At 45.1% G+C, this 17,072-nt stretch overlaps 2 protein-coding genes across 8 annotated transcripts in view; one reads left to right on the top strand and one right to left on the bottom strand.

Annotated features, from left to right (window-relative positions):
• Window positions 1–17,072, top strand: part of LOC106582955 (voltage-gated potassium channel subunit beta-2) — a 172,529-nt gene that overhangs the window by 109,832 nt on the left and 45,625 nt on the right. Inside the window, exon 1 of one of the 7 annotated variants that reach the window (XM_014166597.2) lies at window positions 8,279–9,344. The exons of 5 other annotated variants lie outside the window; for them this stretch is intronic. In XM_014166597.2, coding sequence (XP_014022072.1) covers window positions 9,127–9,344 — 218 coding nt within the window. In that variant the 5' untranslated portion in view covers window positions 8,279–9,126. Of the gene's footprint in view, window positions 1–8,278; window positions 9,345–17,072 lie in introns of those variants that run through there. One more of the 7 variants, XM_014166594.2, reaches the window with a different exon arrangement.
• The window catches only part of LOC106582956 (28S ribosomal protein S16, mitochondrial), a 44,843-nt gene that overhangs the window by 23,329 nt on the left and 4,442 nt on the right, over window positions 1–17,072 (bottom strand). The gene's annotated exons all lie outside the window — the stretch shown is intronic.

The following is a 17,072-nucleotide window of genomic DNA, read 5'->3' as shown; positions in this document are numbered from 1 at the left end:
AGTTGGCATTCAGCCAGGAAGGATTGTGCCGGCTCAGCGTTCCTGGTCTCCGGTGCATCTCTTCGGCCCAGGTTATCCTGCGCCAGCTCTACACACGGTACACCCAGTTCGCCAGCACAAACCAGTGCGGCCTGTTCCAACGCCCCGCGCTTGCCGGGCTACGGGGGGGATCCAGCCAGGACGGGATGTGCCAGCCATAAGCTCCAGACCTCCAGTGCGCCTCCACGGCCCAGTATATCCTGCGCCAGTTCTACGCACTGTGTCGCCAGTGCGCCTGCACAGCCCAGTTCGTCCTGTGCCAGCGCCCCGCCCTTGCCGGACTAAAGTAAGCATCCAGCCAGGATGGGTTGTGCCAGCCCTAAGCTCCAGACCTCCAGTGCGCCTCCACGGCCCAGTATACCCTGTGCCTGCTCTGCGCTCCCGGTCTCAAGTGCGTCTCCCCAGTCCGGTGAGACCTGTTCCGGCTCCATGTAAGAAGCCTCCAGTGATGATCCATGGCACGAAGCCTCCAGTGATGATCCATGGCACGGAGCCTCCAGTGATGATCCATGGCCCGGAGCCTCCAGTGATGATCCATGGCCCGAGCCTGTAGTGATGATCCATGGCACGAAGCCTCCAGTGATAATCCATGGCCCGGAGCCTCCAGTGATAATCCATGGCAAGAAGCCTGTAGGGATGATCCATGGCCCGGAGCCTGTAGGGGTGATCCATGGCACAAAGCCTCCAGTGATAATCCATGGCCCGTAGCCTCCAGTGATGATCCATGGCATGGAGCCTGCAGCGACGGCCTACAGTCCGGAACCTCCTTAGACGGCCCACTGTCCGGAACCTCCGGCGACGTTCCCCAGTCCAGAGTCTTTGGCGGCGTTCCCCAGTCCAGAGCCTCCGGCGGCGGTCTGCAGCCCAGAGCCTCCGGCGGCGGACTGCAGCCCAGAGCCTCTGGCGGCGGACTGCAGCCCAGAGCCTCCGGTGATGATCTACGGTCCGGTTCCTCCTCCTCTGATCCACGGTCCAGTGGCACAAAAGCAGAGGGATCAGCGGGCGGAGCGGGGGCTACGCCCCAAACCGGAGCCGCCACCATGGGTAGATGCCCACCCGGACCCTCCCCTATAGGTTCAGGTTTGCGGCCGGGAGTCCGCACCTTTGGGGCGGGTACTGTCACGCCCTGACCTGAGAGAGACGGTTTATTTCTCTATTTTGTTAGGTCAGTGTGTGGGGTGGGCAGTCTATGAGTTATATTTCTATGTTGTCTTTTTCTTTGATTGGCCGAGTATGGTTCCTAATCAGAGGCAGCTGTCTATCGTTGTCTCTGATTGGGAATCATACTTAGGCAGCCCTTTTTCCCTCCTTCCATGTGGGATCTTGTTTTTGTACAGCTTAGTATAGTCTGCAGAACGTGACGTTCGTTTTCCGTTGTTTATTGTTTTGTTTTAGTGTTCTGTATTAAAATAAATATTTGAACATGAGCACTCACCACGCTGCACTTTGGTCTCCACATTTCGACGATCGTCACAATACACACAAATCTAAAGGGATGGAATAAGAATATGTACATTTAAATATATGGATGAGCGATGGCCAAGCGGCATAGGCAAGGTGCAATAGATGGTATAAGGTATAGTATATCCATATGAAATTAGTAATGTAAGATATATTAACATTATTAAAGTGGCATTGTTTAAAGTGACTAGTGAACCATTTATTAAAGTGGCCAGTGATTTGAGTCTATGTAGGCAGCAGCCTCTGAGTAAGGGATTTCTGGTTAGCAGTCAGATGGCCTTGAGATAGAAGCTGTTTTTCAGTCTCTCGGTCCCAGCTTTGATGCACCTGTACTGACCTCGCCTTCTGGATGGTAGCGGGGTGAACAGGCAGTGGTTGTTGTCCTTGATGAACTTTTTGGCCTTCCTGTGACATCGGGTGCTGTATGTGTCCTGGAGGGCAGGTAGTTTGCCCCCGGTGATACATTGTGCAGACTGCACCACCCTCTGGAGAGTCTTGCGGTTGAGGGCAGTGCATTTGCCGTACCAAACGGTGATACAGCCCGACAGGATGCTCTCGATTGTGCATCGGTAAAAGTTTGTCAGGTTTTTAGGTGACAAGCCAAATTTCTTCAGCCTCCTGAGGTTGAAGAGGCGCTGTTGTGCCTTCATCACCACACTGTCTGTGTGGGTTGACCATTTCAGGTTGTCTGTGATGTGTACGCCGAGGAACTTAAAACTTTCCACCTTATCCAGTACTGTCCCTTGGATGTGGACAGGGGGGTGCTCCCTCTGCTGTTTCGGGCACTTATGTGGGGCGATTAGGCCTGGCTCGCAGTCAACGTTCCAATTCATCCCAAATATGTTAGATGGGGTTGAGGTCCAGGCTCTGTGCGGGCCAGTCAAGTTCTTCCACTCTGTCTTCGACAAACCATTTATATATGGACCTTGCTTGGATTTCCCTTCACTGGAACTAAGGGGCCTAGCCCAAACCATGAAAAACAGCCCGAGACCATTATTCCTCCTCCACCAAACTATACAGTTGGCACTATGCATTCGGGCAGGTAGTGTTTTCCTGGCATCCGACAAATCCAGATACGGTTGTCAGACTGCCAGATGGTGAAGTGTGATTCATCACTCCAGAGAACGCGTTTCCACTGCTTCAGAGTCCAATGGTGCTAAGCTTTACACCACTCCAGCCAACGCTTGGCATTGCACATGGTGATCTTAGGCTTGTGTGTGGCTGCTCGGCCATGGAAACACATTTCATGAAGCTTCAGACAAACAGTTCTTGTGCTGACGTTGCTTCCAAAGGCAGTTTGGAACTCGGTAGTGAGTGTTGCAACCAAAGACAGACGGTTTTTACCCGATACGCGCTTCAGCACTCGGCGGTCCCATTCTGTGAGCTTGTATGGCTTACCACTTCACGGCTGAGCCGTTGTTGCTCCTAGACGTTTCCATTTCACAATAACAGCACTTACAGTTGACCGGGAAAGCTCTAGGAGGGCAGAAATTTGAACTGACTTGTTGGAATGGTGGCATCCTATGACCGTGCCATGTTGAAAGTCACTGAGCTCTTCAGTAAGGCCATTCTACTGCCAATGTTTGTCAATGGAGATTGCATGGCTGTGTGCTCGATTTCATACACCTGTCAGCAACAGATGTGGCTAAATAGCCGAATCCAGTAATTTGAAGTGGTGTCCACATACTTATATATATATAGTGTACTTTGTGGACACAGGCCTGGTTGGTCCCCTATAGTAATGGCTGTCATTGTTGGCGCTAGCTAGCTACAGAGTGACTGAGGTGCATGAAGACCCCAGAGAACAAATTAGGTGCCACAAAGACTAAACCTCCATATGAACTTTTAATGATAATGTCCCTTTCAGTACATTGTTGTCCCAGTATTTTGGGGTGCCTATTAGCCTATTTTGTTTCTGCTGTGTTTATAGGAAGCGCATGCCTGAGAGTTAGATAGTTGGAGCTGACATATAGCATAGATTTTGCAGTAGAATTGATAATGGAACCACCGTGGGCCACTAACTAGCAATACCTATTTCCATCCCTCCAAGGATTGGTGTAGCCTTCAGTAAGTATCCCCAAGTGGTCTCTGTTGTTGTCTTCCCCGGCAGCTAAGTAGACTGTCTGGAGGATTGGGATGAAGGGTCAGTGTTATCAGCAGTGACTCCCAGAGACGTCATTATGACATTGTTGCATCATCGATTGGCTAAGCTCCCTGCTGCCCAGGACTTTGAAGCTGGGGGGGTCAGCTGGGGGGGGTTGAACATGTCCATGTTGTGTGGCTGTAGTTGGTCAGAGAAAGAGACTCCAGGATGGATCATTGCTAATGTGTATTTTTTGGTGTGAAATGTGCTTTTTTTCCCTGAGTTTCGCTCTTCAACTCTATGCCTCTAAGAACATGTGGTGTGTAGCCTAGCCGTGATCAGTGAAATCCATGTGCATCGTTGGCCTATTCGCTGCCTCTCAAGCTCCCCTCTCTCCCTTTCCTCCCCCACACAGTGAGTGAAATGTAGGCCCTATCAGCACACTGCACTCTCTCAGAATGATTCAGGGTCCAGGAGGGATTGTAGCATCTTAGTAGATTTGGGATAGGCACTGGTTGGGCTCTTAATGAAAAAGAGAAGGCAGAGGGCACAACGTAAGGGAGGACGTGGGGAGTGGGAGGGAAGAGATAGTAGATTTCTTTCTCTAGGTAGTGGCTTTCAATTGCTGACTGACATATAAAATCAAATGCCATCAAGACCTTCTCTTCAACTCTACCAACAAAAGACATCAATAGTTGGTTTTTTATTTAAGGTAAGGACCGTTTTCTCCCTCCAGAACAGTGTGCTTTATCCTAAGATTAAAATATCTAGGGAAGAAATGTATGTATGTATCCCTTAGCAATGTATCCCTTAGCAAGTCTATCAAAATACTTCAACACTGGCCTACAAAGCCTGCAGTTCAGCAATGGTTTTCTTAAGAAATTAATATATTATTGTTAAATCTATTCAGGCCTGCAGTGCCAGTACTCTGTAATAGAGTATGATATAACCATTCTAAATCATTTTGGTGTAATACAGCAGCACCTAAAAGGCTTAATTTAAGGATCAACATTTTTTAAATAAAGCCCAAAGCCCTTTAAAGTGTGTGCCTCCTCCTGCGTACCTGTCAAGTTTATTTGTCACGTGCAACAGGTGTAGACCTTACAGTGAAATGCTTACTTACAGGCTCTAACCAATAGTGCAAAAAAGGTATTAGGTGAACAATAGGTAAGTAAAGAAATAAAACAACAGTAAAAAGACAGGCTGTATACAGTAGCGAGGCTATAAAAGTAGTGAGACTACATACAGACACCAGTTAGTCAGGCTCATTGAGGTAGTATGTACATGAATGTATAGTTAAAGTGACTATGCATATATGATAAACAGAGAGTAGCAGCAGCGTAAAAAGAGGGGTTGGGGGCACACAATGCAAATAGTCTGGGTATCCATTTGATTACCTATTCAGGAGTCTTATGGCTTGGGGGTAAAAACTGTTGAGAAGCCTTTTTGTCCTAGACTTGGCACTCCGGTACAGCTTGCCATGCGGTAGTAGAGAGAACAGTCTATGACTGGGGTGGCTGGGGTCTGTTTGGGTTATTTTACGTTTCAAGTCCCATATGGTTGATTTATTTCGCAACTTACAGTAATACGAGGCCCAGGAGTAGAGCGAAGAGGCATCGTCATTAGGTCTACGTGTTGGAGCAGAAGACTGAGGAATGAATAGGAAGTGGTGATGGATGGTTGCTACTGTAGGTCTATGTGGTGTTTGCCCAGTTCTGACCTCTGCTGTGGGTGTTCCATCCAGAATGTGGAGACAATTTGGACTATTGAAATGCTCACCCTGTGTGTGGGCATGCATCTTTATTCCAACAGACTTTTGTTTTTCCATTTAGCCCTCTGTAGACAGGCGTGCTTACTGTGTTATTCTGACTAAGTGTGACTCCATTAGCGGAGAGTCACCCTAGCTCATCATGCTGAATGTCGCTTTGGTTCCTGTCACCACCCTCTCTGTGCTGCGGCACTCCCCCGCTTTCTCCTTCCTTTCTCCTCCTCTGCATGTCTGCTATAGTCGATTTTATTGGAGCAAGAAGCACATTCAATATATGAACACTATAGGCCAGATGGGACCAAAGTGGCTTCAGTTAGACTTGATTGGTGCTTTGAGCATTATATGATACAGTAGGTCTAAGTGTTGTGCAGTGACTTGTGTAGTTCTTTTGTCTGGCAGCTTTACATCTGAGTGTAAACTCAGTACTACTATCTAACAATATTGGTCCCCAACAATCTTTGGAAAAAAACAGGAAAGCTTGCATCTATTATGATTGCTAAATACTTCCACAAAACACGTGTAAATATTGGACTATAAATTGTGCCTTCCTGTATACTTAAAATGTTTATTCTATTCTACTGAGCCATTTACTTTCTGTTCATATGATCTTTTATTATTTCCTATTGTTGCATTGTCCAGAAGGAACCTGGAAGTAAGCATTTCTTTGGACGGTGTATAATGTGTTTCCCTGTATGACTAATCAACTTGAAAACCTATTCCAGCTGGTTGTGTTTCACACTAAAAGCAAGTACACTAAAAGCAATGTATCGAATTCTATTATTATATTGATCCATTAACATGATTGATCGCTGGCCTGTCGGATGGCGCATGCTTTTATCGATCTGTTTCGGTTGCACACATTCATGCCCTGATAAATCAACAGCCAATGAAAGCCTTATTTGGTGTAATGATTACAGCAGATCACTCACGTCTCAGCAACAACAGCCATGCCCAGGTCAGAGTCTCAGTGGATATGACCAGGTGGAGCCCCAGGGGTGGGGTTTGGGGTGGGACTGGGGTGTGGGGTGGGCTGATGTGGATTAGATGTTGACACTATCTGGGCAGCCTGAGCCCCTGTCCCCTCCCTGTACACTGTCCCCAGTTTCTCCTCTGAGGGGTGTAGGAAGCGGGGTGTGGGGGCGGCTGCTCTCATGCTCTGTTGCTCCACCAGGACGGGAGAGGGCTCCCCAGCACCCTGCCCTCCAGTCAGGTACCCTGACCCTCACCCTGACCAGAGCCTCTAGAACAACCCCATGACACCGTCACTCTAAACGTGACGCAGGTTACAGTCAGGGACTCTGACCAGAGCCTCTAGAACAACCCCATGACACCGTCACTCTAAACGTGACGCAGGTTACAGTCAGGGACTCTGACCAGAGCCTCTAGAACAACCCCATGACACCGTCACTCTAAACGTGACGCAGGTTACAGTCAGGGACTCTGACCAGAGCCTCTAGAACAACCCCATGACACCGTCACTCTAAACGTGACGCAGGTTACAGTCAGGGACTCTGACCAGAGCCTCTAGAACAACCCCATGACACCGTCACTCTAAACGTGACGCAGGTTACAGTCAGGGACTCTGACCAGAGCCTCTAGAACAACCCCATGACACCGTCACTCTAAACGTGACGCAGGTTACAGTCAGGGACTCTGACCAGAGCCTCTAGAACAACCCCATGACACCGTCACTCTAAACGTGACGCAGGTTACAGTCAGGGACCCAACAGCCTCCCCCACAGCTGTTGCCGGGAATAACAATAAATGTTTTGTAGAAGGAGCATTGTAGTGGCCCATCTACCCTACACAGTCACTTTCAACGAGAGGAGATGGGACAGCATCTCCCTGGGCCTGTCCCCCCAGGCGGGCGTGAAATCCAATTTAAAATGAGTTGAATTAAATACGTTTTTACTCTATATAAGTCCTGGAGCAAAAGGTTAAGGCTCTAAAAATAGGCGTGTCAGTTGGCTGCAGCTTGTCTGCTGGATTCCTTTGATGGAGGTTGCTTCTCCACTCTGCCTTTACTGCTTGTCTGTTCCTCATGACATCTCTTTTAATTAGCTCCTCCAGCAGAACCAACTAGCTGCATGGGCCTGGTTAGATAAGGTTCAGTATTAGATTACTTGTAACGCAAGCCTCTACTGTTTCCTCACTCCTTCGACCAATAGTGTGGTCTCTTATTACCACAGTGTTTACTGTGACCTTCCACCATTATTATATTAAGCCAAGCTCATCCACTCACAAAGTCCCTATGAACACGGACATTGTCTTACAGATCAGTTGCTTGTCGCCATGCAGGAAGTAATTGGATATGGGCTATGTTCTTTATTATTTATGTAACAAAATTATTCAAATGAATAAATATGCCAGGAATAATTTATTTTCAGTTAAAGGGATACTTTGGGACTTTGGGAGCAACTTCCTTCAAAACTTTCACGAAGACATAAAAATGCTATCCAGGAGGTCATCTGACTCTGGGGAAGTAGATAAAGGGCCCCATTGCCAGAATCCCGAGGTATCCCCACAGATAGAACAATGAGACAGATGTTTTAGCGGATGTATACACATTTAATGTGAAGCCGATGATGAACTACTGAATCACATTGGACCTGACTGAACCTGATTGAACCACACTGGACCACTCGGAACCTGACAGGACCAAGCTGTACCATACCGGACCTGACTGGACCACACTCTGCCACAGTGACTGAACCATGCTGAACCTGACTTAGCCATGCTGGAGCAGGGAAGTAGATGAGAAGTGGATCAAAAATACACCAGCCTCTCCTATAACAGCAGCTGTGGACACTCTCTCTTGGCCCCTCCCTTCATCTCTCCCTCCCTCTATCTGTCGCTCTCTCATGCTCGCTCTTTCTCTCTCTCGTGCTAGTGTAACCCTCTCAATACTCCTCTCCATAACATCTCTCCATATCCCTCCCACCCTCTCTCTTTCTTCTCCTCCTCCTCCTCCTCCTCTTCTCCTGTCTGCATTCACTCTGCCTCTTTGTACCATGCGCTAGGTATACACATGTAAGTGTAATCCGGGAGACAGCGGAGGGATGGGAGTCAGTGAACAAGAGGCTGCTCTCTGATTGAAAAACAGAGCTGCTGAGTAGTCACACAACCAGGACAGCTGCTGCTGCTGTGGACATTGTAAGGGATCAGAATTTTACCTCCTGGAGTAGTTCATCATCTCTTTGTGCTCATGTGTCTCCATTCTCTGTGTTATCTGTAGAACTGAGCTCCAGATTAAAAGGAAATTGCAGGACGATTGCATCTGCCCGTCAGTCTGTGATGAGCCTCTGATTACTACAGAAAGCTTGAGTGAGACAGACGGATGAATCGAGGACAAGCCAGTCGAGACTGCAAAGGGAGATTCATTAAACTGCTCTTCTCGTCGTAAGACGCTGTACCTTTTTTGGAGGGTGCGTCTTCGTCTGTTTTTGTGTCTCTGCCGGGACCGAGACAGTGTTCCTGCAGTCTGCAGTGGCCAGTTGTTGGTTTCTGTAGCAGACAAAGCAGAGAGACCCACACAGGCTGAGGCTGTGTTGAAGCAGGAAACCCTCGGAAGACAATAATTCTCCTCTCCTCTTGTCTCTGTAGACATAGCTGACTACCCTGACTACCCTGCCTACCCTGACACCCCTGCCTACCCTGACACTGACCCGACCAAGAGACTATCCAGACTGGAAGGAGCCGTGTCTTAGACTGACCCACCACAAGCTTTAACCGGAGCACCTGAAGCCGTGCCGGGCGGCTCCCAGTCCCAGCCAGGATGCAGGTGTCGTTAGTGTGTACGGACCACAACCGTGGAGGGGTGAGCCGCAGTACAGAGGAACGGCTCAACCACCGCCAGAATGCCAACAGCCCCAACACAGGCACCCGCAGCAAGTTCAGGGCTGTGGCCATGGTGGCCCGTAGTCTGGGACAGCTCACTGTCCAGAGCCAGCCCACATCCAGCGACCAGAGCATACGGACCGGCATGAAGTATAGGTAGGACAGACCTTAGTCACTGTAGACCTGAGACAGAGAATGAGGTGTAAGGACATTAAGATAAACTTAATTATTGGTGTCCAACTAGACTCTCGGGTGAAGGTGCAGTGTGGAAGATCGTAACCTGGATATCAGATGGGGATTTATAGAAAATGGGGCCATGGTATGTAAAGAATGTTTGTTTCCTGGTATCAGATTGCATACAGGAAGGAGCATGGTTTTATGGTGAGCTGAATATAGTTACACTGTATGTTAATTTTCCCCCTTGACTGCTCCTTGTTATCTTTTGCATATTAGTGATTACATATCACCCTCTACATGTTGTATAGGATTGATGTGAATGACTCAGGCGTATGAGTTGATGGATGTGAATAACACAGCTTTAAGCCTGAACCATTCAGATTGTTTTGTTGTGTATTTGGCAGTGGGCTGTAGAGCTGTAGAGTATGAAATCTGGCTCTTCAATACAATTCTTCTTTAAAGAGCTCAGTACTCTAAATGGGCTGCTTTCTAAAGCTTTATTATTTTGAGATTGCTGGAAGTTGTTTTCTTAAACTATTAGAATCTAATTTCCCCCGGGCGATGTATATTAGTAATCCTTCCATGCTCAGTAAAGACCCCAAAATAGTGCAGGAGGGTCCCATCAGCAGAAACTCTCTGTTCTAGTGGTTTGAATAAGAGGGAACAACATTTTCAACCTTGTCAACTAACAACTACTCACCATTATTTCTGTTCAATGTTAGGCAATATTGGAGACTCAAATAGGAAGCTGAGCTGTGTTTCTATTATAACAGATTTTTTTTTTTTAATATTGGCGTAGGGAGGGTAAGGTATGTTGAGCCATTTTTTACATTCAGCATGACTATGTCAAGGGAAATATAGTATTCTTTCTAACAATATTTCAGGATGTTGTGTATCCCTGGAAGATAATTCAAATTCATGGTAACATAATAGTTTTGAAAACATAGCACAACTTAACCCGGATATGGGGAAAGTTGAGCATCCTTGGGATAAGTGGGTGATGGTTTCCTGTGAGTGGGTGATGGTGTCCTGTGACATTGGGTGATGGTGTCCTGTGACAGTGGGTGATGGTGTCCTGTGACAGTGGGTGATGGTGTCCTGTGTAGAGGTCGACCGGCATGGCTGATTAGTTAGGGCCGATTTCAAGTTTTCAAACAATCGGTAATCTGCATTTTTGAACGCCGATTACGGCCGATTACATTGCAATCCACGAGGAGACTGCATGGCAGGCTGACCACCTGTTACGCAAGTGCAGCATCAAAAGGACCTTGTGGCTGCTAGGAGCCAAGGTAAGGTGCTAGCTAGCATTAAACTTATCTTATAAAAAACAATCAATCTTAACATAATCACTAGTTAACTACACATGGTTGATGATATTACTAGTTTAACTAGCTTGTCCTGCGTTGCATATAATCAATGTGGTGCCTGTTAATTTATCATCAAATCACAGCCTACCTATTCACAGCAGGCAGAGTCAGGGTATATGCAGCAGTTTGGGCCGCCTGGCTCTTTGCGAACTGTGTGACCGTAATTCATTTGCCAGAATTTTACATAATTATGACATAACATTGAAGGTTGTGCAATGTAACAGCAATATTTAGACTTAGGGATGCCACCCGTTAGATAAAATACGGAACGGTTCTGTATTTCACTGAAAGAATAAACCTTTTGTTTTCGAAATGATAGTTTCCGGATTTGACCATATTAATGACCTAAGATTCGTATTCTGTGTGTTTTATTATATTATAATTAAGTCTATGATTTGATATTTGATAGAGCAGTCTGACTGAGCGGTGGTAGGGAGCAGCAGGCTGGTAAGCGTTCATTCAAACAGCACTTTACTGCGTTTGCCAGCAGTTCTTAGCAATGCTTGAGGCACAGTGCTGTTTATGACTTCAAGCCTATCAACTCCCGAGATTAGGCTGGCAATACTATAGTACCTATAAGAACATCCCATAGTCAAAGGTATATGAAATACAAATGTTATATAGAGAAATGGTCCTATAATTCCTATAAGAACTACAACCTAAAACTTTTTTACATGGCATATATTGCACTTTTACTTTCTTCTCCAACACTGTGTTTTTGCATTATTTAAACCAAATTGAACATGTTTCATTATTTATTTGAGACTAAATTGATTTTATTTATGTATTATATTAAGTTAAAATAAAAGTGTTCATTGTTCATTCTGTATTGTTGTAATTGTCATTATTACAAATATATTTATAAAAATCGTCCGATTAATCGGTAGCGGCTTTTTTGGTCCTCCAATAATCGGTATCGTCGTTGAAAATTCGTAATCCGTGTACCTCTAGTCCTGTGACAGTGGGTGATGGTGTCCTGTGACAGTGGGTGATGGTGTCCTGTGACAGTGGGTGATGGTTTCCTGTGACAGTGGGTGATGGTGTCCAGTGACAGTGGGTGATGGTGTCCAGTGACAGTGGGTGATGGTGTCCAGTGACTGTGGGTGATGGTGTCCTGTGACAGTGGGTGATGGTGTCCTGTGACAGTGGGTGATGGTGTCCTGTGACAGTGGGTGATGGTGTCCTGTGACAGTGGGTGATGGTGTCCTGTGACAGTGGGTGATGGTGTCCTGTGACAGTTGATGATGGTGCTCGTAGTTCAAAGTTTAATTAATGAAATGGGGGTGTGGTATATTGTATATCTTAAATGTATGCCTACATTCAGATATAGATCTCTCTGTTCAATATCTTCACCAGTGCCCGTTTTCCCGATAACAATGAAACTTAGGCTTAAGAGTGTTTTAACGATGCAGCTTTCCTACAATGGCAGAAGATGTAACATGCGTTTCCCAAAACACCACGCAGAGAGAACGGTCGCTAAGTGTGTCAATAGGATCGAAAGAAGGGGAGCGCTGCTCTCGGACCAGCCTTCTCCATTCAAGTTTTACCTTAACGTTATAATTATTTCACAATACTGACGACGGATCAGCTCCTCGAGATATATTACCACCTACGGCTGCAAATATTGAGGCAAGCTTATTCTAATGCTTACCCAATAAAAATTCACAAAATCACAGTTGGCACATCATTGCGTTTGTTAGGCTATGGATCATTAAATCTATTGAGACAAACTACATACAGAAGCCTACAAGTAGCAAAATAGAACTCAACTGATTGAACATGAAATGTATTTCAATATGAATGAAATAGGTTTATAGCCTACTGTTTATATTTTAAGGCAGTCATCTCTGTTTTCATTTGAAACAAATTTTTATACGTCACTTGTTTGTATGATTTGCAAAGACATTAGCAACTTTGTATTTGTAGTGAACTTTGTTCTGAAGTTATCAGCAGTCCCAGATAGACGGATAAACCATGTGATTCTGTTTTTAGCGGAGATCATCTGTAAAGTGACATGGGAGGGCAAAAAAACCATCTAACAACGCACTTAGCTGTTTTACACCTGGTCTGAGGCAGGTGTTAGATTACAAGCGTTTACATTTTTTATTTAACCTTGATTTAACTAGGCAAGTCAGTTAAGAACAAATTCATATTTAAAATGACGGCCTGCACCGGCCAAACCCGGACGGCGCTGGGACAATTGTGCACCGCCCTATGGAACTCCCAATCACAGCGGGTTGTGATACAGCCTGGATTCAAACCAGGGTGTCTGTAGTGACACCTCTAGCACTGAGATGCAGTGTCTTAGACCGCTGCGCCACTCGGGAGCCCAATGTTAATAACGATAGTTTTGGGAAACGGCTTGGAAATTTAATGATGCTCCTACAAAGGTTCTAAAGAATAACTTAGTTAGCCTTAAGATGCTTTTGGTAAACCGGTCCCAGATTACTGGGCCAGGGATGTTGTTTCGATGTGCCAATTTGTATTTAAGTTCTCTGCATTTCAGGCTACTAAGCCCATGAAACTGGTCAGCAAGATTCTTGATATGTTTATCAAGCTCAGACTCCATGTCATTAGGTCAGACCTTGTGTGCCTCTGCTACTCTATCATAGCCTCTCTTTCACACAGGTACATGTTCGTTTTTTTTCATTACCTTAACCGAACGTTTCCTAAAAGTTCAAAGATGGTTTCATTTCAATTTTGGTAATGTTCTAAAAACGTTCTCCAGATGGGTTGACATTGGGAATGTTCTCAAATAGTTCAGAGAACGTTAAGAACAATGTTCTTCTGTGGGAATTTCAGTACTTCAGCATAACGTTTCCTAGAGGTTTACTCATATTTCTATTTAAACTCATGTCTGACGGATGAGTCTGGGTTTGGTGGATGCCAGGAGAACACAACCCCCCCGAATGCATAGTGCCAACTGTAAGGTTTGGTGGAGGAGGAATAATGGTCTGGGGCTGTTTTTCATGGTTCAGGATATGCCCCTTAGTGCCAGTGAAGGGAAATCTTAACGCTACAGCATACAATGACATTCTAGACGATTCTGTGCTTCCAACTTTGTGGCAACAGTTTGGGGAAGGCCCTTTCCTGTTTCAGCATGACAATGCCCCCGTGCACAAACCGAGGTCCATACAGAAATGGTTTGTTGAAATCGGTGTGGAAGAACTTGACTGACTTGCACAGATCCCTAACCTCAACCTGATCAAACACCTTTGGGATGAATTGGAACGCCGACTGCGAGCCAGGTCTGGGGGGGGGGCAACTCTATATTAATGCCCATGATTTTGGAATGAGATGTTCGACTTGAACTCTATTGGAGGGATGCAATACCATTCTTCCACGAGAAATTCCATCATTTAGTTTTTTGTTGATGGTGGTGGAAAATGCTGTCTCAGGCGCCGCTGCAGAATCACCCATAAGTGTTCAATTGGGTTGAGATTTGGTGACTGAAACGGCCATGGCAAATGGCTTATATCATTTTCATGCTCATCAAACCATTCAGTGACCACTCGTGCGCTCTGGATGGGGACATTGTCATCCTATGGGGGCATAGCGATGGTAACCAAAATAATAGCCTGCCCAGCAATTTTTATACATGACCCTAAACATGTTGGGATGTTAATTGCTTAATTAACTCAGGAAGCACACCTGTGTGGAAGCATCTGCTTTCAATATACTTTGTATCCCTTATTTACTGAAGTATTTCCATTATTTTGGCAGTTACCTGTGTATAAAGCACAGAAAAATCACGTGTTTGACTGCACTGGGCCTTTAAGTTTGTTGGCCGCGCCCACTAATTGGCCACACCTGATCTTAATGAGTGCTTGTTTCCTTTGAAATGGGTTCTATTTGGATAGACTGAAATTAACAGCTTTGTATGCGTAAAGAAACAAGGGAAGCTAGCTACATCCTGGTGGCGCAGTGGACTAATTCTATGGATAGAGAACGGAAGACTATATGTTTGAATCTCACTGATGTCATGTCACAATGAAAAAGAAATGTGTTTGCATAATTAATGCCTAAAGAAATGAATTTCCATGTGTCCTATCTGTGCTTGGAGTTAACATTTTTTACCCAAAATAAGGTAGCAGCATTAATAAAAGTCTTATTGAAACATTCAGTTTACTTTTTATGAAAGTTATTCAAAAACCTCCAAATAATCTATAATTTCTGTTCTCAGAGCGTTAATAAAACGTCCCAGGAAAACTTTCAAGGAACCAGAGTAAAATGTTTTAAGAACCTCCCTGCAACCTAAAAATACATTTTCCCAGAACAGGTGAAATCTTCACTTCTGTTCCCAGAACGTTAAAAAAACCCATTCAGTTTTACCGGTCAGGAAACGTATGGCTTCGTTCCCACTAACAATGTCAAATCAAAAATATTCCTTCCTACAACTTCAAAGGAACTTGCTTAAAATTATATAATTTAATTACGATACAAGCATCATGAAACCTATAACACAATACATTTATTTGACTTGAAATTGTGTTTTTTCATCCTTAATTGCTTACCACTTTTTCCATGTAGTTTATTCCTTCACAGATTCTAGGAAGACCTCTTGCTTTTCCTAAATATTACATATTATTACATATTTATATTACATATTTATATTACATACAAATATTACATATTTAGGAAGAGGTACGGTGTGAGGAGTCAAAATGTCACTTTGGTTTTGGTGTTATACTTTGTTGAGCCAAAGGGTTAGTTGAGCCCCCCCTTGTTTCTAGGAAACCATACACAAAGGATGGCTCAATTAACCCTTTGGCACAACTTACCCCACTCTCCCGCACCCCAAAAATGTACTTATTTGGTACAAAATGTCTACTGTGTTCTTAAAAAAGAAAGGTAAAAGCAGTTAACATTTTAGAGGTGGTATTTACATGCATAAACACATGGTTTGTGTGGGGTGAATAATTAAGTGGTTTGTGTGGGGTGAATAATTAAGTGGTTTGTTTGGGGTGAATAATTCAAATCATTAGAGCTTCTTCATGCATGCTGATAGTTTAGGGGGGATTTCAAGCTGTCCTGATGTCTTTTAAACCCACAGTCTAGGCTACAGACTGACCTGTAGCTTTATGTCTTTAGTTTAATTGATTTGGAATTCATCTGCATTGTCAGTGAACGAGCATCCTGTTCGTATTGCTGCAGTACTCAGATAAACTGTGTCTGTTTCCAGGTACGAGAGGAAACATGAGCCGACTTTATTAAACTCTGTTTTAAGAAATTCTATTTGACCAAGCCTCAACCTCTGCTGTCGCTGATTCTTAATGTCCACCATGTCAGTTGTAGATCTAAGATCAACCCACTGCTTTCCATTGCAAATAAGATTACATGGAGGACGGCCATTTGAAAGGGCCAGATATTGACAGGACTATGCTAGATGTTGAAACTCTGAATGCGCAGAAGTGGCCCTCTTATCTGCTATGCTAGCGGCTGCCTAGTCATGTCGACAAACACAATGATGATAAGAATTAATAGACGGGTTCAGCTCAGGGCAATGAGGGATTTTTCTGCCTCTGCATTTCAATTTGTGCCCACGTGTTGAGCATTTCTTGGTGGGACTGAACTTATGTGTTTTTGATGTGTGTGTGTGTGTGTGTGTGTGTGTGTGTGTGTGTGTGGCGTAGTGTGTGTGTGTGTGTGTGTGTGTGTGGCGTAGTGTTAGCCCTGTGCCCGGAAGGATGCAGGCTGGGCTACTCTGTGCTCTTGTCAGTGTGCATCTCCCTGACATTCCCCTTTAAGTAAACTCTTTCCAGCGCTGCAGAGCAGAGAATTGGGCCACTACACGCTCAACTTTCACATTTCAGCACTGAACCCAATGTGAGAGCCCTCACACAGTTTCAGCGTAGAACAGCAGGTGTATGGGTCACAATCCAGCTTCAATTCAGTTTTATTTGTATTTTTCCTCTGCAATTTCACAATGGGATAAAACCGTGCCCTACTCCTCAAACTCCTCATAGAAACCCAGGCTTTCCAAGCATAATAAATGATGTTTCTGACTCCATGGCCTCTGTGCTTAATGAGCAGTCTGTAGTCCTCTCTAGTGAGTATTTTTCTTGCCTAATGGTGATTGGGGTTAGACTCTAATGTGTCCTGTGGGTGGACCAATGGCAGACAGGTGTGCTGTGAACACCCAAGCCAGGTGTAGCTAACCCAGAAGAGTGGAGGGACAACGGTTATATGGGAAAGGCAAAGGGAAAGAGGGATACCTAGCCAACTGAAATGTGTCCAACCCCTCTGAATCAGAGAGATGCGGGGGCTGCCTTAATCGACATCCACGTCATCGGAGCCCGGAGAACAGTGGGTTAACTGCCTTGCTCAGGGGCAAAATGAC

The sequence above is a fragment of the Salmo salar genome, chromosome ssa22 (assembly GCF_905237065.1).
Source record: "Salmo salar chromosome ssa22, Ssal_v3.1, whole genome shotgun sequence".
Lineage (NCBI taxonomy): Eukaryota > Metazoa > Chordata > Actinopteri > Salmoniformes > Salmonidae > Salmo > Salmo salar.
The sequence above is the reverse complement of the archived record's forward strand: the minus strand, read 5'-3'. Positions and strand labels throughout refer to the sequence as shown.